The sequence below is a fragment of the Cuculus canorus genome, chromosome 23 (assembly GCF_017976375.1).
Source record: "Cuculus canorus isolate bCucCan1 chromosome 23, bCucCan1.pri, whole genome shotgun sequence".
Lineage (NCBI taxonomy): Eukaryota > Metazoa > Chordata > Aves > Cuculiformes > Cuculidae > Cuculus > Cuculus canorus.
In genome coordinates this window covers 7,438,975-7,460,474 of record NC_071423.1, presented here as the reverse complement: position 1 = coordinate 7,460,474, position 21,500 = coordinate 7,438,975, and the positions used below count along the sequence as shown (strand labels likewise).

Sequence of the window (21,500 nt, the reverse complement as noted above, 5' to 3'; positions counted from 1 at the left end):
CAAAAATCTTCCTTTACTAAAAATATCCAGGCTACTGTGATATTCTCAGCTTCAGTCCCTAGCTGGGACTGTAACGTCTCAGAAACCTTCTACAGCAAACCTTGCCCTGCAGAAAGTAAAGAACCACCACCCCGTCACATAATTGGTGCATGCTGGAGGGACTCACGTTTCCAGTAACATCCTTTGCTCCCCTTGCGGGAGCTCCTCTCGGTACCTCAGAGAGATGAGACCATCTCATGGGTCTCCCCTTCTCACTGATCCCATTCAGATGTTCACGGGCTTCTCAGTGCCAACAGGAAGGCAAGATAGGTGATGTCCATACTCTACTCCTCAGCAACCGCATGGCTTTCCTGGATGCCTCGCTGGCCCCCGGTTCCCGTTTTCAGCTACAGCTAAACTGGCTCAGCTGCCTCTCCTCTTCCACAGGTGTTTACACGCTCAGGAATGAAATGAGGCAATGGGAACCTGCAAGGTGTGAAGGGCACCATCTGCCCTCAGCTGAGCAACCTGGAGCTTGTCAAGCAGAAGATTGTTCCAGGCGGCTTATCCCTCCCAGCATCCCAGAGCTGGCAGGAGACTCCCAGGCACTGGCAGTGCCTTGGCTTGGGCTCCCTTGTGAGATGCTCCTGTAACAAAGTTCCTTTCTGTAATTAAAGCCTCACTGTCTTCTCTATGTTTCGGGGGCAGTTTGTCAATAAATTACACTCATTAAGGAAATTGCGTTGGAAGCTTTAAGTCTCAGGCTTGGCAGTGACTCTCTCCTGTGACTGTGCAGCAGTAGTAGTTCTGCTTCTTTTCAGCTACAGTCATTTCCAGGCTGCTACTACATATTCTCTTCATTCACAGTTGTGGATACGAATAAAGATATTCTGTTCCCATGGAGGGCACAAACGCTCTCTTATCTGTCTGTTTTGAAGATGGGAATGACAATATCTGGAGTCTGTCAGATATTTTTAGCTGGCCTCAATACAGCTTTGTTAATTGGAAGAGCTATTTTTCTTGGAATAGAAATGTTCAAAATGTCCAATAATTGATGAAGGCCTCCTGCAAATCCTCAGATGGAAGCAAGAGGGATGCATTTATCCGCAGTTGTTCTTGGAAGTCTTCATTTTCAGCCAAAGAGAACCAGTTTTCTGAGCAGATACCAGTGAAGGAAAAGCCTGAATGGGTAGGACACCCGGAAAGAGGAGGAGGAGGAGTGGAGCTATATGGCCTGGTCCTGGGTTTCATAGAATCACAGAATGTCCTGAGTGGGAAGGGACCCACAAGGACCATCAAGTTCAGCTCCTGTCCCTGTGCAGGACAACCCCAACATTCACACTGTGGGCCTGAGGGCGTTGGCCAAATGCTTCTGGAATATTGTCAGGCTTGGAGCTGTGACTGCTTCCCAGGGAGGTGTTCCAGTGCTCCACCACCCTCTGGGGGAAGAGCCTTCTTCCTTTGTCTGTGTTCAGGTCTATAAGAGACCCTACAACTCAGTGCCTGCCCTGCACACACACACAGAACCTGAGGAGAACCCAGCGATTGCCTCTTCCCTCTCACAGAAACTGTCAGCCCTACCCGTGTCATTTCTCACAGACCTTTGGCCCTCGGCAAGGCAGGAGACCTCTCTTCCCTCTCTGTAAGTCAGAAGGAAAGCAAGAAAAAGCTCATCCTGCAAAGGCAGGAATGTTGATGCCTGCTTGGCACACCTGCAGTGCATTTGGTCTCACCAAAATAAAGCCAGTGTATTCCAGGATGACTGTGTCTGATCCAGATGCAGATCCAGACCCCTCCCTCTCCAGGGTCCTTTCTCTGGAGTTGACAAGGGAAAGCCATGCACGAGCTCCTGTGAATACTGAGCCTAATTTGGAGTCACCAGATGGTCCTCAGCCAACAGGCCAAGGCACACCACGGCCCCAGGCGTGCCTGGAACCAGTGGCTGCTCCCACCCCCGCTTCCCTGGAGCAGGAGGCTTGCTGGCAGAGCAGCACGGGTTATCAGGAGTGGTGCTCAGCTCCTCGGCCTCAGCTGTCGAAGCTCCACTGGCTGGAACGAAGGAGCTACTCATCCCGTCCTCCCCATTGTCTTCTGCAGCAGTCAGGTAGAAACTCTAAGCCTCAGTTCACTTGTCCTAAACTCACCTGTCCTGGAGTACTCACTAAATCTACATTTTTTCTTATCTTAACGGAGAGTACAGTGAGGACCCTCGGGGCTGATCATCCAGATTTGGGTGCTAGGTAATCCCTCATTCCCCGCCGTAGAGGCTGCTATGTGAGCAAAACATCTGGAAGCTACAAACAAATGCAACTTTCAGCATCACTCTGTGAAGAAATGGCACTGGACACCTGACTCCAGCCCTTTGCCACACAGAGTCACTGCTCTGGACTTGCAACCTATCTCCTGCCTTCCATGGATCCCATCGGAACGGGGACATAATAAAACTAAGCAAGCTTTTTCTCTTAGTAGCCTACAAGTCAGAATGCCTATTAGAGCCCCCACGTCAGAAATCCATACTTGATTATATCACAACAAGTGAAATTGAGAAAAATGACAGCCCCATTTAAAGCTGCCGTCTTTGGTTATACGTGATAAGAGACAGGCGCACTGTGGTGAGGAGGGAAAAAGGGGGGGGGGGGATCATTTGCCACTGGAGTTACATGGAAATTAAAATAAAATGTCATCACACTGGGAGGAGAGCAGGGCATGCAGGCAACTCCTCAGCAAGAGATTTATTTGTGGTTATTTATTAGGCTACGTCTGATCGGCGCCGTGATTAACATACGTCAGCTCCAATTTTTGACATTGCAGAGACGTTTGTTGGAGCAGGGAAGGGAGGAGGTAAGAAAAAAATTGGGCTGTGGAGCTGCCTTCCACTGCTCTGCAAACCCCATGCTTAAAGGAAAACCAGAGCAATTAGCTCTCTTTCCTTTCCCTGTTAAATAAATATTTGCCAGTTTAATTAGTTAATTGCCACGCAGCACTGAGAAACTCTCCTTGCTAAGCAGGAAAGGTCTGGACAAAGAGGGGCCAAGTGCTGGAGAGGGAAGAGAGGGTTCTGAGCTTCCATGCTGGGGAGATATCCCCGCTTCTGGGGAGGACATGAGCCCAGGCTGCCCCTGCCATCGCTTACACAAGGCTTAGGAGGAGCATCTGACGGAACTGGGATAGCTCAGGCTGGAGAACAGGAGGCTGAAGGGAGACCTCATCAGTCTCTACAATCACCTACAAGGAGGTTGTAGCAAGGTGGGTGCCGGTCTTTTCTTGGGGACAGGATGAGAGGAAATGGCCTCAGGTTGTGCCAAGGGAGGTTTAGACTGGGTATTAGGAAACATTTCTTTACTGAAACAGTGGTGAAGCACTGGCAGAGGCTGCCCAGGGAACTGGTGGAGTCTCCATTTCTGGAGGGGTTCAAAAAGCCTGTAGATGTGGTGCTTTGAGACACGGTTTAGTAGGCACGGTGGGGTTGGGCTGACAGGTGGACTGGATGCTCTTAAAGGTCTTTTCCTACCTTAGTGATCATTCTATGATTGCTTCTCATGGCCTCGATGCAGCGAAGTGGGGCTCTCTGCGGGGTGACCTGACCTGGGGTGGCAGGGGACTATTTGCCAAACATTTTAAAGACTGTAATTATTAATCCTGTTCGGTTTGGTAGATGCCTGAAGAGCAGGCTGAAACATGGCTGTGTTGCCTTCTCTGTTATCAGCACAAGCAGCAGATGTTCCCTGCCCTCAAGAACTTACACCCCGAGTAGATGTGTCAGACACATTTACATCGAGCTCGCACAGAGGCAGCAGCAAACGCCTTGCACTTATAGAGCTGATCACATGCAAACCCTGCACCAAGATTCCTGTGTTTCCTCTGGAGGCAGTGACATCAGCCTCACGCTCTTCAGGGAATGATGCCTTGTTAAGGGACCTGCTGGGGGTTATGGTGCAGATTGGAGGCAGAGCACGCATGGTACTCAATCCCCAAACATAACAAATGCATGCAAGATAATAAGTAATTCCATTATAAGCTCAGCCAAGAGATGCTGGCAGAAACACCTCCTGGCTCCACGGGGTAGCTGGTGGAGTGAAAAATCTAGTGTAGAAATGAAGAGTAGGTTACAGGAGCTGGGAGAGGCTTCCTGATCAGTAAACTCATTGAATCTAAATCCTGCACATACCAGAGGAAACAGAACTTTAACTTTAATTACTTTTGCTCTTGGCAGGAGCCACTCAGCGCAGAGAGATGTATGGGCGAGTTTGTTGATGTTCGTACCAAGCGCTGCATCCTTGATAACTGAGAGAATTGGCATCTACCCATCCTTTCCCTCGTGGCAGCGGTCTGACAGGGCTCTGCCTGCAGCCCCCAGCCTGGATGCCTCATGCGCCCGGGGAGGACAGGGAATGGGAGCCAACAGGGCTGGGGGGGGGGACAAACAATGAGAATCAAATCCACCAAGCAGATACAAGGCAGAAAGACAGCAAAAAGAAGGAAAAAAAGGTCAAAGACATTTTGCATTTAAATAAGAAACGAAAATATTTTTATGAGTGGTTCGTTTTTCTTCTCTAACCAGGCACGTATGCATGCAAGGAGTGGAGGGATAGAAACAGTTATAAAATAAGTCTCTTACCATATGAACTCGGTAGAGAATGCTAATTCCCAAAGTCATGAACGGCTTAGAGAAATCAATCACCTTCTCCCGCTCCGCTGTAATCGTCAGCCCCGCCACAGCCAAATCTGCTTTCTGGAGAGAAAAGAGAGCAGAGGAGATCAGGACACCGTGCCTGGGCAAGGCACAGGGCAGGGAAAGCAGCAAAGCCGTGCCCGGGGCCATGCGAGACCCTCACTCCTGGAGGGTGGATGTCCCATCTTCTCAGGACACTGTGCTTTTGCAGCAGGGCCAAACCCAGGCTCAGTGGAACTTTGTCAGTGCTGTGCTCTTGGTTTGGATTGTGCTCCTGCATCTCTTTTCCCTGGGTGGGTTTCACATAAGCCCTACTCAAACGCACTCCAAACTTTAACTCATGCCATGCTTCGATCCTTCTCCTCATTTTAACTTTGCTCACTCAGGTGTTTTTTATCTCTATATCTACAGGATGGAAAAGCTCAAAGCTGCCGGTGGGGAGCCTGTGGTGCTCGGAGCTGTAGGAACAGCAAAGAAAACAAGTGCTCACAGCCCGATCCCCGTTTCTAGTCATTTAGTGTTTTAAGACCTGGCAGAACAGCAGCCATTGAGACAACAAATGTTGTACCAACCTAAAGAAAACACAATCTCCCCCTTCCAAAGTCCCTGTTGTGTCCCCTTCCAGACAAGACTGTTCCTTGCAGGCACCACAGGTAGGAAAGCACAACAAAGCAGCATCGTTACCCCCATACCGCGAGTGATGAAGTTTACAAGCCTGACAACCCTCAGCTTCCAAAACTGCAGATCCATCTCCAAAAAATTCACAGGACTGGCATAAAATTTTCCAGATTGACTTGCAAAGCAAATGAGATTAGGGGAAAAGAATAAAAAGAATTTATTCCAGTGTTAATACCCTTGTAATATAGATAAGGGATTTGAATTTTAAATATTATTTTTATTAGTATAGCTCTTTTAATGTCTATAATTGCTTTCTGTAAAAATGAAACCTCCTCCATTCCCTTATACATTTGTTTGCCTGCTTTGCAGAGTGATGATTATGCAAGTGGAAAAAGAGAAGGGGAGGGGCGGAAGAAAAGCTGTTTGCACTTGCTGTCCCTGAGTTTCATAAGGTCTGTGCAGAATCCAAGGCACCATCAGGACCCAAAATCAAAATACAGAATCATAGAATCACTAGGTTGGAAGAAGCCTTTGGGATCACCAAGGCCAACTGTAAGTGTCCACCACTAAACCACCACTGAGTACCTCATCTTCCCATCTTTTAAACCCCTCCAGGGATGGGGGTCAGGGAGAAGGTGATATTTCAGAGTCCATGCAGGATGGCTTTATTGGACAAGCCCAGTGCCAGATATTTGCAATTGTTTCCTAGCAGCTATTGCAGATTCCTAGGAGGCTCAGGCTGGAATGAGTTATGAGCTAGGGAGAATTTCTGCCTAGCCAGACATTTACCCACGGGGTTTTTAAAAGGCACCAATAATCACAACGCGGTGTGTGAGCAGTTGAGCCCTATGTAAACACCAGCAGATTACTCAGATGGGACAAGTTCATCTGTCAAATACGGCATGAGAGGAATTTTCTCCGCAAAGAAAGCTTAAAGCTCCCTAAACCTCTCTTGTCTACACTTAAAAGGGCTTCCAGGTACTATTGTCCTGGGTGAGCAAAGCCCCTCAAGAAGACACAGCTTATTCTGACAGTGTATTTCTTCTCCCAGTTTTCCAAACTGAATGCCATCAGCAAAGTGGTAGACTAAATAGATGGTAAATATGCCACATCAAAGGTGTTTCACTCAAAAGCTCTGAGGACACTCCTGTTCCCATCCAGGAGCCAACACAAAGCTGCTGCTGAAAAGCACAGCCCCAGGTGTACCCAGCCAAGTTCCCATCCCTTGCCTCCCCCAACCTTCTCCGGTGTGGAGTGTGGATGGCACCAGGGAACTTTGTGCACTCCCTTCCCCCAGCTATCATCCTTCGGGACCCTTCCTGATCACGAAGACAGCAACATCTTGAAAGCTGCTCTTCCCTACAGAGCGAGGTCCTCCTCCTCCCTTTCCTTAGGGGGCAGAAACTCAGCGCAGCAAAGCTGCCCTCCCTGGACGCACCAGCTTTGCGCCCAGGCTCCTTCTCTCACCTCCAGAGGATCCTATATTCAGTTAGAGTTGATTTCCTTCCACCTCATTCCCTACCTGATCAACTTGTGTCCTTTCAGGACTTTTGGCATCTTTAGGGCTACAGTAGCTCCCAGCCCACTCCAATCCGTATTCGTGCATATCCTGCACCAGAGCTCCCAGCGGGACAGACGGGCACCTCGGGGCTTTAGCTGGGGCTCTGCTCCTCCAAAGACTCTCTCCACAGGCTCGGAAGTCATGCAAGTTAAGAGCTCATTTCTGACAGCAATAAACTTTGATCCGGGCATGGCATGCCATGTGTTCTTTGCCTGAGTATCACCCATTTCATGCCTTCAACTTGGCTTCCTGGGGCTCACAAACTTCCCTGTGATTCACTGAGGTCAGTGTAGCTTAGTTACAGAGGAGCTCTGCAAACCCAATGCTCTCCCCACCGGAGCAGAGGCAGGAGTTGGTGTTTTAGAGGCTAAACAATGCACTGGGGGAAGAAAAGGATTTTGCTTTGTGCTTCCTGCACTCTGTCTGCAATCAAACTCTGGGAAAAGGGGAAACAGGAGGCAAAAGATGGGGAGAGGAGGGGGCAAACTGTTTGATTTTCATCCTTCCAGCACAGTTGCAGCTATAAACATCAGCATGTAACAGGCTTAAGAAAAGCCCCAGAGCACTTTGGGAGCGCAGACAGATGCTTCTTTAACAAAACACTGCTTAAACAAGGCCAAACTCTCACCAGACGAGAGGAAGCCCAGGTGGGCTGGAGTCTGAGATAAAAGCTTGAGCTACCACCACCATACCTGGCATTAACCTGTCTCAGAGACAGGCTCAGGCTGCCGCTGGAGAGGATGTTAAACACGGGGGCTGAGCCGGGCTCCTGAGGAGGAACAACAATTAAGCAGCCTTAAGAAGCAAATTGCAGGGACTGCCAGTCCGGAGGAGGCAGCCGCCTCCTCGCTGCGGATGCTGACAAGGCTCATCTTGGCGCTAATGGTGATGAATGGGGCCTGACGTCAGCCCTCAGCCTGGGCACCGAGGGATGCCAAAGCCTCCGGCGGCACTGGGGACCAGCCGGGAGTCCGGCCCTGCTTCGATTCACAACCGCCTGTCAAGCTATGGAAACAAAACACAGTGAGAAAGTCCAGCTGGTTCAAGGCTTTGGGCTGCCTCTCTGTCAAACCCAGGAAAACGAGCCCGAAGGACAGCTCTGGGAGCACAGGGCTGGGGTTTCTTCCAGGAGCACGAGTCCCCGACTTGAACGGCACTTAGGATCTACACCCCCTGCATGCATGAGAGCATCCTTCTCGCTCGTGCTGCCCATAGAGCACTGACACCATGGCCAAGGTCATGGAACACTATTTCTTGCCCTGCTCCTGGGCCTGGAGGGCCTCGCAGAAAGCTGAAGTCAGTGTTCCACCTTCAGGACCCACCTGACCACCACTCGTTGTCCCCATTGCAGACCCATCGGCATCAGCACTGCTGTGGCTGATCCTTCCCACACTGGAAACCCGCAGGGATGTGGTACTGAGCACCTGGCTGGAGGTGACCCTGCTTCCCAGAGGAAGCTGAGCTGGATGATCTCCAGAGGTCCCCTCCACCTCGGAAATCAGCAGCAGCCGCTGCACCCTGCCCACCCGGGCAGCGGCTCTCGAAGCACCGCGGCAAGGACAGGGCAGTCTCTCTGCATCTGCAGCTCTGTCCCACAGCACAGCCGGATCAATGTACTGATTGCTTCTGCTCCAGCTGCCCACCCGAGCTGACAGGAGCTATTTTGGGTTGTGCAGCTCCTCCCGCTGGAGCGAGCAGCAGCCACGTTGTGCACTCGGATGCACATTCTTGCAGTTAAAACCAGGGCCAGACGAGGGTCACTCAAAACTGGTTTTTGGGTTGTTTCTTTTTTTAAGGACGTGCATGAATTCTACCATAAGAAAAATGACAGCCTGCAAGCGCTGGAGGCTGCAGCCACAGTCAGGGATGGGATGACCAGCAACCAGTGCAGACGTCAGCCTCAAGTCTGCCTTCGCTCCTGTTTCTTCTGCTGGACTGTCTCTAGGGGTGGGAGGAAAAAGTCTGTGCCAGGTGTTTTCATGTTTCCATGCCCATGGAAAAGCCAGTTAAGGTGAAGCAGCAGGAATGGGGACCCAGGTGATCCCCAACCAGCCCACACCACACTCAGCATCTTGTGTATGATTCTGGTACCACCAGCAGTGCGATGCAAACCTCACTGCCCATCCCCTCGCTGTGTTTGCACAACAACCCACACACCCTCGCTTCCCCACTCCCCCTCACTCCCCACCTTCTCAACCCCCCCCATGTCAATCTTGCCAGCTCGATAGCGTGCAAACAGACCCCTCCTTCCTCCCCTCACCCACGCACAGCTTTTCTCGCCGAACACCAACACCCACTGCTGAGTGGAGAGCAGGACTCTGCCTGATTTTCAAACACCTCCTCCCTCCTTACCCCTTCCTGCCATTCCCCATCTCTGGAGCTGTTGAATTTGTAAAGCACCACCCGGACACCAGCAAAGAAGCTGGAAAAAACATCACCTCAAAGCTTTAAAGACATTTCAGTCTTGTTGCTCCTGAGGCCAGATCCTTCCATATGATGGAAACTCCATCACCCTTGCTTTAAAGAGAGCTTTTGTCATCACTGATCCCAGCCAGCTTCAAACCACTGACACCAAAAGGCCAAGCGTTATCCACAACATCTCACTCCTCCAAATGATTCTGTGCAGAAGAGAAAAGCAGGAGCTGGCTGGCCCCAGTCACCCTTTCCGGACTCTGTATGCCTTCTGCAGGACCAAATGAACTTTGAAATACCCAAATACCCTGAGAACACCCCTGGATCTGCTGTGTTACCACCACCAAATGAGATTGCGGTTATTTAAACAATGCCAAATGAAGCCTGGGCAGCTGATAGAGGCTGCATGAAACACACAACCAGTCTGTACGGATCATACTCCTGCTGGGGCTGCCTTGTCCTCCCTGTCCCCTGCACCTGGGTGGGTGCTCTGCAGAGGAGACCATCACCCAGCGCTTTAACCCAGACAGACGGGGCACTGATCCGGGCTGCAGCAGAGGGAAGTTTCTCAGAGGTCTCAGAGCAAAACTGCAGCGTCGGATTCCTGCCAGCAAAGCTTCCCGGCAAAACCAAACTACACCATCTCTTGTTAGCTCAGCTCTATCCTCCTGGGGCATTCCCGAGATGGGTAAACTCAGGAACTGTTGCTGAAGAAGCTCTCAGACACAAGCCCATCTCCTCAGGGAGGAGCAAGGGAGCTGAGCGCCAGCGGATGCACAGGCACTGAGCACAGCCATCACGGCACTACGCTACCAAGACAGCAAACGCAGGCGCGGCAGAAAAAGGAGAAAGCTGTCACCTTGCCCTGAAAATATATTCATTGGCTTGTATAAGACTAGCGAATTCATTTCATCTTGAGGATGTGCGGGAGAGGGAGATAAAGGGAATGCCAGACAACCATCAGAGGCTCTGGGCCAGAGACTGACTGCACTGCAGCGGGAAGAAGCAAGAAGTAATTCTTCCAGCCCTATTGTCCCCTAAGGCTCTGATGCCAAAAAACAGGAGATGGGAAGATTTGCTGTCCCTCCTTGTTTACTTGTTATGGATAGCACACGTGGACGGTGTCAGCCAAACTACTGGAGACCACAGCTGTCTGTGCCAGGGCCAGCAGGGCCACCGGGGAACCTGCCCTGGCCAGCGAGCGGCGTTAATGCCCTGCTCACTCCAGGAGCAAGCAGGGGCTTCAGCCTCCCTGCCCCGTATGCACAGAGGGACCAATTAGCTCCGTGTGTTCTGAGTTTGTGACATCTTTCACTACGGAATGAGCTCGAGTGCTTCCAAGTGGTTCCTCTCAAGCCAAATCTCCATCGGCTGCTCACGAAACTCCCGGGTTTATTGTGATGACAACCTTGCTGCTCTGCCACTAGTCCCCCAAACCACCTCGGTCCCCCTCTCCCTCTGCTCTTAATTAATCAATAAGATATATACTGATGAATTTGGGTCAACAACACATTTATGTTTATATAGCATCCTTCTCAGCCATATCACGGGGCACAATTAGCTGTAATACAATTCTCAGTGCTTAAGAATAAATCAATAGCTGGTTAATTGAGAAGCAATAAAATGCAACACTTTTCCCGTATAGCCTGTAGTCGCACTGAGGAGATTCAGGATGCAGTGCCACAGGGGGATTAGAGACGAAAAACATGCTGGAAAGATGTTGCATTGAGCTGGGTGATGTTCTGACCTTCTGGCCCTGCATACTAAGTGCACGTGAGGCAAACCGCACTGTCTGACTGCTGAGCAGGGTCAGGAAGGAATCCCTTTCCTTCACCAATACAGCTCTTCACCGAGAAATGGGTACAGAGCTCTGATTCTGGGTAGGATTTGGGAAGTTTTGACTCACGTGACAGTTTGTGTTCCAATTAATGCCCTCTCTGTGCTAAAGGCTGTATGAAGAAAAGCACCCAAAGAATAACTCCACTGAAAGAGGAACACGTGCCCAGCATAGGATCTGCTGGCTCTTCTGCTTCATGTGGTCCTGAAGTGGAATAGGAGATGAAAAAGGGGCTGAATCCCTTTGGGATCTGTTGGCTCTTGTGCTTCGAGTAGTCCTGAAGTGGGATGGGGGATGAAAAAGGGCTGCACCAAGGATGAATCCACTTGGGATCTGCTGGGTCTTGTGCTTTGAGCAAGTCTGTAGTGGGATAGGTGGCGGACAAGGGGCTGCACCACGGATGAATCCCCTTGGGGCTGATTGTCAAGGAAGGAAAGGGACCCCTGTGGATGGTGAAAGTAACATCCCGAGCAGCCCTGAATAAATACCACAGCCTGCACCCAAACAGATCTGCCCTGGCTGACCTGATCCAACTGCCAGTCCCAGGGACTGATCAAAAACTTGCTGAAACCATCGGAAAACTAACAGGACTAAAAAGAACAACACAGATGAAGCTCCTTCTCTTCTCCAGTTTTTGATTCAGCCTCACACAGGCTTTGCCAGCACTGCCCTGCTGAAGCAGAGTAAAAATCCTCCTAAATAAGGCTCGAGCTGCCAAAGAAACAAATGGTTTCTATGTGCAGATGAAGTTAAAACACATCACTGCAGAGAAACAACCCTCCCGAAGCTCCACATTTAATGGAGAGGCAACGCCAGGGTTAGTAGGCTAAAAATTTGATAGCTGTTCTCTTCCTTTGTTTGCGTAGATCACACACTGCTCTCTGCGTCTTCCTTCTCGCCTCCCGAAAGGAACGTTGTGGAACTGTAATTGTGTGTGTGCACATATACAGACAGAGAGATGTATAAAAACTATGCCAATAGCCCAGAGCATTTGCAAACAACCGCACAGAAAGAGCTTTAGAGGAAGCAGATGGAGGTGGGATCTCAGCTGGCACCAAGAACTATCACTCTGCTGGGGAAGGGTGACCACTGGGCACTCGCTCAGGAGGGACCTCCAGTCCATACCATGCCCTGTCATAGAGTCATAGACTGTCCTGAATTGGAAGGGACCCACAGAGATCATCGAGCCCAGCTCCTATCCCTGCCCAGGACAACCCCAACATTCACACCGTGGGACTGAGGGCATTGGCCAAATGCTTCTGGAATACTGTTCAAACTCCGTGAAGCAGTGCCATGAAAAGTTCTTGATCCACACACTTCAAGCAAACAACAGATGTTCCTCTTCAGAAATAATTTTCAAAGTCAAGGAGTTGAAATGACCCTGGCATAACTTTTCTAGGCAGAAACGTGACCCTTCCTTTCTTCCCTCCCAAACAGTGTGGTTTTGTAACATCAACTCCTACTGGTCCCTGCCAGAGCCTACATATTTTTCCGTTTCAAGTTTTCATTCATTTTTCCAATGGGGGAAAAAAAAAATCCATTCTTTATCAAGATCTTCCTCACAGACTCTGGAGTCCAGGGTTCTCTTCCAAAAAAGAAAGCATCCCTAAGAGCACTCAGAGACTCCGACTCCTACACCAACTACTTAGCACGCTATCACACTGACACAAAAAATGCATTTGCCATTGGGAGAATACATTCAATGGAGATGCTCTGGTCAAAATCTCACAAATGGACTAAAAATCCCATCCATCCTTATAATCCTGGAGCACTTCATAAAGCATCAGGGCTTTTCATTGCCAAGTCCCACCAGAGCACAGTTTAAAAGAGCAGCTAATTCACTTACCCGAGCAATCAGCTCCCCGACCATCCCTGTCCATGTGCCGTTTGCCTCAGGAACTCCATACACACCATCACCAACGAGGTGGATCTTATAGTTGAAACGCAGGATCTCTGCCAGCTCCTTCAGCATGTCCACGCAGAACCCCTCGTAGCGGTCGTTGCCTTCCAGCTCCTGATGGTTCCACTTCAGCATTAAGTAAGGGTTTTCCTGCATTGAAACTGGGCAGCTGTCATTCCCATCTTAACCGAGGCATCCCACCACTACAGCGCAGGGCAGGGGGCAGAGAGGGCAGGGGGCCCCTGGCAGCATCGGAATGGCAGAGGCTCTGATGAGGGCACTAAAGCCAACTTCCCATGTCGATATATCCCTCTCAACCAGGATATAAGAGATATGGAAAGCTAGTTTGACTGCTTGGAAGCCCAAAGAGATGTAAAGCCAGCAGAGCTGTTTCTACACTGCTATTCATTGGCCTCTGCTGTGCCAGGGATGGCCTCTAGTTGGACCACGGGACGTCGAGATTGGATATTAGGAAAAAATTCTTTACTGAAAGAGTGGTGAAGCCCTGGCAGAGGCTGCCCAGAGCAGCAGTGGAGTCTCCATCCCTGCAGGGGTTCAAAGAATGTGTGGCTGTGGCACTTTGGGACATGGTTTAGTAAGCACAGTGGGGTTGTGTTGATGGTTGGACTGGATGAGCTCAGAGCTCTTTTCCAACCTTAATGATTCTGTGAGGTGCAGCAGGTAAATCCCATTCTAGGAAATGAAGCAGAGCTAAGGGATCATGCTGTGGGGGCTGTTTCCAACTCCATATGCCAGTGCAGTCCAGTGACTGCTCTGAGTTACAGCAAGACAAACAGAACCCAGCCGCTCTTGGTACAGAGCCACTTGTCCAGTTTGTCCCCCTTTTCAACAGCCTTTGTGGGACATGAGGCGACAGAGCCCAGAGCTGTTCAGGATTTTGAGTGTCTTTAGGGAAGAAGCAGAGACACTGCACAAAATCATGGGACCAGCAGCATCTGTAGGGGGAATTTGTTGAGTAAGGACAGTCGTGCCTGTAGATGTGAAGTCTTGGTTCATAAAAGTTGTACCCATCTTGGCCAATTTCAGTAATTTCATGGATAGAAGGGACAACTGCCCCTTTCAACTTACCAGCTGTACGAAAAACAAGAACACCATTCAGAGTTGAATGCAAAATAGCAACTTATCCCCATCCCAGCCCTCTCCCCAGCTGCTTCTGAACTCATCAAAAATCATTTCCATATGAAACATCAACTTGAGTTTAATTACACTGTCATGAATTGTCCTCAGTGCTGTAATTAGAGACTCGATCGTCTGTTCTTTACGAAATCAGTGTGCGATGCTGCATGCTGGGGGCTGAGGGGGGTAGGAAGAGGAAATCATATTCCAGCTGACTGACACCCCTAAGTGCTGGACTGGCGAAGAGCTAATGGGAACCGTAGGTGACCCCCTCACTTACCAGGATGGTGGTGACAATGAGCGTGGTGTTGAACAGACTGTCTGATATGTTGGAGGAGAAGATCCTGTTGTCCATGCTGAGTCCTTCAGAAACGTGCCAGTGGCCGATCTGGAGAGATAAATGGTACAGTAAGGGAATTTACAGGGCAAATTACTGTACACACCCACCATATGGCTCTGGTGTCTGATGCCCATCAAGCTGGCCTTGGAAGATGTGTTTGTGAATGCTCCATTACCTTTACAGCGCACTCCTACAATAGGATTGCCAAGAGATAAACCTGCTGGTGCACACACACCTGTGTGACAACGCCAAAAACCTGTCCCCGCTCACAACGGGAGCTGCCTTCCCATGCGTCCTCCCTGCAGCCCTGCACCAGGAAAGAGCTGTTAGGCAGGTCCCTAGGGCTTGTGACGGCCAAGCAACCTTCTGCTTTGACCCCAGATGCCACCAAGACAGGTCCATCTTACCCAGCAGCCCCGACCCAGCACGGTGTGGCTGGGAGCCTCTGCCATCCCTCACACTAAGGCATGGCAGCTGGGTCACGGCCACAGGCTGAAGACTTGGTTGTTGCTCTCAAGTTGGTGGATTTTGGGAAACCCCTCCACCTCCTCAGCTCTCTGAAGGTCAACTCCTAAATGCGACAGGGCACAGAAGTGTTTTATGAAGACAATCCAGAGGCTGGAGCACCTCCCATTACAAGGACAGTTTGTGAGTGTTGGGCTTGTTCAGCTTGGAGAAGACTCCAGAGAGACTTCAGAGCACCTTCCAGCCCTGAAAGGGGCTCCAGGAAAGCTGGGGAGGGGCTCTTGATCAGGGAGTGCAGGGACGGGATGAGGGGGAACGGTTTTCAGCTGAAAGAAGGGGGATTGAGATCTTCAGAAGAAATGTTCTCCTGTGAGGGTGGGGAGGCCCTGGCCCAGGGTGCCCAGAGCAGCGGTGGCTGCCCCATCCCTGGAGGGGTTCAAGGCCAGGTTGGATGGGGCTGTGAGGAACCAGATCCCTTGGGAAGTGTCCCTGCCCAGGGCAGGGGGTGGAACTGGGTGGTCTTTAAGGTCCCTACAGACCCAAACCATTCTGTGATTCTATGAGTCTGTTTCCACAAGCTTAAGAACAAAAGTGTCCTGAGAGCGAGTTTGCATCTAACACACACTGTATGCCCTGAAAGCAAGCAAAACCTCCCGCTGTCATCCTGCAAGCGTCACTGTCATTAGTTAAAGGCCACTGTGAGTTCCTCAGAGGGAAAAGCCACTTCATAGGGAGCATCACATCTTCTCTTGCAATCACCAGAGCAGCAGCACCGACACGGGCAGCTGCTTTCCAGCCCTGACCAGCAGCTCCACCTTCACGGCAGGTGGTGACATGAAACCACATTCTCAGCAGTGCTGCACCATGACTCATATCCTCTATCAGTTATAAAGGATGCCAGCCACTGTGAGTAAGTACCTCCAAACCCTTTGATTCGGGCTCATCACAGCCAAGAGCTCCATGGACAGCCTAATTCACCCATCCAAGCATCAGTGTCACTGCTGCAATCCTAATTCCAATCACCGGTGGTGGGGACAAGTCTCTCCTAGCACTTGGGAGGACATCGTGACTCAGCTGTGACGCAAGGCAACCAGCCTTCAGCCAGGGGGAGGAATATTCAACAAAACCTAATTTTAACTTCAAAAGCCTAATCTCCCTCCCTCGGAGCACTGGGCAGAGAGATCAGCACCTCCAGCAGCTCGTTCAGAGCATGCAAATTAAGTTTTCACTTTCTTATGCTCCCTAAAAGAGTCTCTGATTTTTCTCATGGATAGACCAGTGGCTGAGGAAGGCCAGCTCCTTCCGAGACCCCTTCTCTTTTCTTTTTCTCCTGCAAAGCCTATCTGCTCCCATCAGGTCCCAGCTCTCTGCATGCTGATTGCTGGCCACTGCCCAAGTTCTCTGATGCCACAGAAGGGAGCGCTGCTGTGACCCTGAGAGTCATGGAAAGGTTTGAGATGTGGAAGAACCTTAAAGCCCATCCAGTTCCACCCCCTGCCATGGGCATGGACACCTCCCACCGGATCAGGTTGCTCAAAGCCCCATCCAACCTGGCCTGGAACACCTCCAGGGATGGGGCATCTCGATTTCTCTGGGCAACAAGAGGCAGAGGTTGGCCCCAACATGCAGAGGTGTCTTCATGGCTCCTCCATAGCCACGGTGCCAGACCAAATCTGTTCCAAATTCCCTCATGCTGACATGAGCCGTCTCGGGCACCGTCAGTCTAAGGCAGGTTCTCCCTTTGCTGTGCCATGGCTGTCAGGGTCGTAGGAACAAATTGATTTCTCTTCCGCCAAAGAGTAATCGTGTTATGTTCAAAGAGGTGGGTGGAAGGCGACGCAGAGCTACGGGCCAGGCGAGTGCACTGCCACAGAAATGAATGGGAAGCACGCTGATTTACACCGCCCCAGGATTTACTCCATGCACTCAGTTGCTTTTCTTGGCAGTGCTTTGCCTCTGGCGTGACTGATGGTTCAAGGATTTCAGAGTCACTTCCCAGCTCGTACATCTGAGCCAAACACAACCTGAAACTGCAGCCACGCTGCTGCAGACTGAATTGCTCTGGACATTGAGGAAAGGGCCATGTCCCTTCTTCTCCGGCTGCCGGTGCAAACCCAGCCCAAGCGACTCACAAGCCGTTATGAAAGCATCCATGAGGAATCCCAAATCCAGTCTCCTCATCGCTAGGCACGAGGAGCAGTGGGAAGAGCAACCAGGACAGCTTACACTGGACGGCTCTAAAGACGGAAGCAGGCAGGGAAAGCAAAGGGCAGCCACATGCATGTCTGCTCTCCTCCCTGGCTGGAGTTGAGGCACCAGGATGCAGCAGTGCAGGCAGAGCCAGAGCCAGCTGAGTCCCTGGAGGGGGCGTTTACTCTGCGGATAACGACAGAGATCATTCCTCCAAGCTGTTAGCCCAGCCCCTTCTCCAACAGAAACAACGCTCTGCTTAAAGCACCTGGCATGGCAAGAACCTCTGAATGCATGGGAACCACTAACTCTTGGAGGCTGCCCACTAACAGGAGAGGCACGGGGGGGTTATTAACCTCACCTGACAAACAGGGAGATGGAGGCACAGTGACGGCGTGTCAGAGCAGGCTGGGAGCAGATCTTGGCCATTCTATTCCCTTGACAGCTTGTGGTGGCTTAACTACTGTCAAGCTTGTAGCATCACGGTGATGCTGCAGTTCAGGACTCATCTCTGGGAACAACAGTCCCAAACTGGAAGATTTACCATATACTTCATAGGCAGGGAGTCCTTGAGGCACAGCTTTAACTGGCCTGCACGGGTGTGACGGGATGGATTTATCCTGGGTGTATTCCTCACCTCTGCACAAAGGTGCTTCCCTCTTGCTGCGATTGTCAAACAGCCCCTCTGCAGCACAACCCTCTCGGAGTGAGCCATCAGTCAGAAACATCGCCACGTTTCTTTCTCTCCCCGATCTCACAATGAGAGATTAGTGACAGATTAACTTTAATTTTAACAGCCCTCACTGTTCTCAAATTTGTCCCTCCCCTGCTGGCACGCTGAGACTAATTGTCTGCCTCCTCCTCTGACAGCGCAGTGGGCTTGACCTTGCTTTTAACCAGCATCAAAGCCAAATGCTCCCATGTGCTGGGGTGCTTCCATCCCCCCTTGCCTTCTTCCAGCTCACCGCCGTCCCCCTCGCAGCGTGATCAAGCCCCTAATCGACTCCTCACGCTGTTCACTGTGCCAGAAGGTGTCTGGGATCATCAGATCTCTCCCTTTCTTGCAAGATGGATGTCAAGGTGATTTTAATCATCTCTATCTACATATAAAGCGCCTTGGAAAAAAACCAGAAAACATATTCATCTGCAAAATGTGATGGAAAACAATCAAATGCTCTACATGGACATGGAGGGGAGGATCCTGTTGTTAAGGCTCTGAACTAAGACTTAAGAATTTTTTAGGACTTGGGAGTTTTTAGTGTCGGATATGATTGGTCTGTATAAATACACCAGGTGGAGGAGGTCCATAGCAAAGAGGTAGCACAGCTTTTGAAGCTAAAATGATAGCGTTGGCACAAAAATAAATAGATGTAAACCAGCCAGAAATAAACAGGCTGAAAATTAGAAGAGGGTTTCTAATGATCGAGGGAGCTGAAGTGATGGCATTACCATTCCCAGAAGAGCAGTGAGGGCAACACAACCACCTGGTTCCGTGTTGGAGCTCAATACCTTTGCAAGAGGGATTGTACACCCTCGTGGCGGGTGACAGTCCATGGCATGGATGGAGAAAGGTCCCTCCGTGTCCACTTGCTGTGTGGTCCCACAGCAGACCCTGATGTTCTCACCTCTGTAGCTCCCTGCACTCAGCCTCCCTGCCTTCGCCAGAGGGAGAGACAGCCCTGCTCTGCCCATCCATCCAAGCGTCTCCATTCCGGAGGTCTGCCTTGTTGTGTCCTTGTTATAGGCAGGGAGCAAACACACAGCATCGGTGTGAACCAACCCAAAGAGCCTCGAGCTTGGATGAGCAAGGAAGCGTCATTGTGCGTGACACTGCCCCACCCCCACCCGGCAGGCAAGGTCCCTCAAATTAACTGCTCTGCAAAAGCCGTTATTTGGATTGGTGACACTTGAAGATTTCACATCTCTGCAGAAAATCACCAGCGGCTACCGCGATGCAAGCGGGGCATTCCCAGTTCGCTCCTGCAAACCTTCATCTCTTCTCTTCAGACACAGCCATGTTAACAGCGCCTGGGCTTTCTCCTTGTGGCGTGAGATGACAAAACACCACTTAGGATTTATCATAGGGCTTATGATTTTAATGAAATCTTCTGCCCAGTGCCCCACAAGCCTGAATGGCAGCGAGAGATGACATGGCAAGATCTCTCCATAAGCTCCAGAGGCTCCACAGGTACTCAGCACCCCCACTGCCCGGCCAAAAATTAAGGTAAAGCCATCCCCGAATACAGGTGTCTTAAAAAAGACAGGAGACCAACACTGCAACATCACCAGATACTTTCTGGGCTCGTGTAGCAAGCACTGTCCTACAGACTGCACTCATCACCTCACCTTCCTCCACATCTCCAGGAAAAGGAAGGAGTGCAAAACATTATCGTCTCTCACCACGTCAGTGTTTGGAGAGCCTTGTTGGCACTAACAGGAAAGAGAGTGGGCCAGGAGGAGACACGGTTAAGTAGGTTCTGGGTATGTGGTGCCTTCATGGGCCTGAAGTGAGGCAATTCAGGGGTGTCTGGGATGGGAAAGGGAATAAAAGGAATAGATGAAGGAAAGCCCTCAGGGGACACTGCACAGGTTTGACATGCAGTTGGCACTTCTGAAGGACACTACTGCAAGACTGATGCCAGCAAGGCTAGCAGACAAAAGCTTGCTTCTTCCAACCTTGAGGGGTGGAATCGGATGATCTTTATGGCCTCTTCCAACCCAAACCTTTCTATGATTCTATGATTTCTCCAAAGAAGTCAGCATGGAACATAGCAAGCACCAACTATTAAAACCTGTACAACCACAAGACGCACACAATCCACCCCTGAGGCCATGCAGCAGCTCCCACCATCCTCTGCCTCCCCAGATGTCCCCAACACGCCCAGCACCTGGCACGGCCCAGGCAGGACCTAGTGGTGGCCCACACCAAGTTCACCAGGTCCTGGGAGGCAAAAGACATCCAGATCTCGGCAGGCTCTGCTCCTGAACTCTTGCTGGGGGTAACAGCTAAAGTGGAACAAGTCCCATCGAGACTGATTAGCTGCTTCTAAGCTAAGAAGGTTTGATGCGGCAGGGATTGCGGAGGGTCTCAGAGCTATCAGCTGGTAACTCATCTGTATCTCATCAACACAGCAATTAAGACACCCTGGTCACTTCCACTGCTCTGTCTCAGGACACCAGCAGAGCCTTGAGCTTCATGGTGACTAATTGGCCGCATGGAGGACCACGCAAGAGCAAGGGGTCACAGGCAGCGCTGGGGACAAGGTGCCCACGGCAGGTGTCACAGTGTCTTCCCCTGCCTCTCTGCACACCTGCATTCCCTGGGGCCGTACCAATCACAGCCCCTCTTCATTCCATTCTCCTGTTAAGCTGCCAAGCCTTAGCTCTTGGTTTACTGCAAATCGCTACGCTGGAACCGGAGGGGTGTGCTGCAATATTTTTTAACAGGGCAAAGAAAGGGAAAAAATAAAAAGGTGACATTTACAAACTCAGTCCCTGTCAGATCTATGGATCACCAACACATTAATGAGTCTGTGCTTTACTGCGCATCAGATGAACAGAGAGCAGCTCTCATATGGCTGGGGAAAAATTTCCACTAGTTAAGCTAAATTAGGAAAAGACATGTTTGGTGCGTTACATAAATGTATTAAAAATTGGATGTCAAAAAGCCCTGTTCTCCTTGGCCAAAAGAAACAGCAAGTTACAAAATCTGAGTGTCTCCGGTTTGTTTGCTGGCTGGATCAGCTTCAAAATCTGGTGAATCCTCTATCAAAGCTGATGAGCTGGAAGTCCCAGTGGCTTTGATAGACGGAAGGAGAGAGAGGGGGGGGAAGAGAGAAAGAGAGAAATGGGCAGAGAGCATGAGCTTGATTAAAAATAAGGAGGGAACAGAAGCGTTTCAAACAAGAGCCCGAGCAAATCAGTTAATATGACCCACGGGAACAAGCTTGTCTCCAGGATGTGAATGTCTGTTCCTTACCCCATCCCCTCACGGTGGGTTTAATTAAATGATTTCTAATTATTTCTGTTACAAGAAGCTGTGTCGGTGGAAAGAAAATAACCATCTATAGCACAGCAGAATGGTCTTTGCAGTGACCGAGGGGGGCAGCCAGGATCAGGCAGGACCCAGAGCTCACAGCTCTGTCTGGGATGCCCTTCCCAGCGGGACACATCACCCCTGCAGCCTGTGAGGGGCTCTAACCCCGCTCTGGGCATTGTTATCAGTCAGGCAAGACCCCTGAGAGAGGGAAAGCAAACAGCAGAAGGGCTGTCACAGCATAAGGAGCAGTTTTACAGAGACCATCTCCTCGGTGGTGGGATCCTGAGAGGGCTTGCAGCCACCCCAGGCTCTCAGCAGGCAGGGACTGCCCTGTCCTTCCAGCATCTTGT

General features: G+C 50.6%; 1 protein-coding gene across 2 annotated transcripts in view; it reads right to left on the bottom strand.

Moving 5' to 3' along the window:
• GRIK4 (glutamate ionotropic receptor kainate type subunit 4) overlaps nucleotides 1-21,500 on the bottom strand; it is a 143,476-nt gene that overhangs the window by 11,918 nt on the left and 110,058 nt on the right. For both annotated transcript variants that reach the window (XR_008453417.1, XM_009569883.2), the window contains exons 11-13: nucleotides 14,397-14,504; nucleotides 12,926-13,129; nucleotides 4,598-4,711 (exon numbers count right to left, since the gene is read on the bottom strand). Coding sequence is in view for 1 of the 2 variants with exons in the window: in XM_009569883.2 (XP_009568178.2) it covers nucleotides 4,598-4,711; nucleotides 12,926-13,129; nucleotides 14,397-14,504 (426 nt within the window). In the remaining variant the exon portion in view is untranslated. The remainder of the gene's footprint in view (nucleotides 1-4,597; nucleotides 4,712-12,925; nucleotides 13,130-14,396; nucleotides 14,505-21,500) is intronic.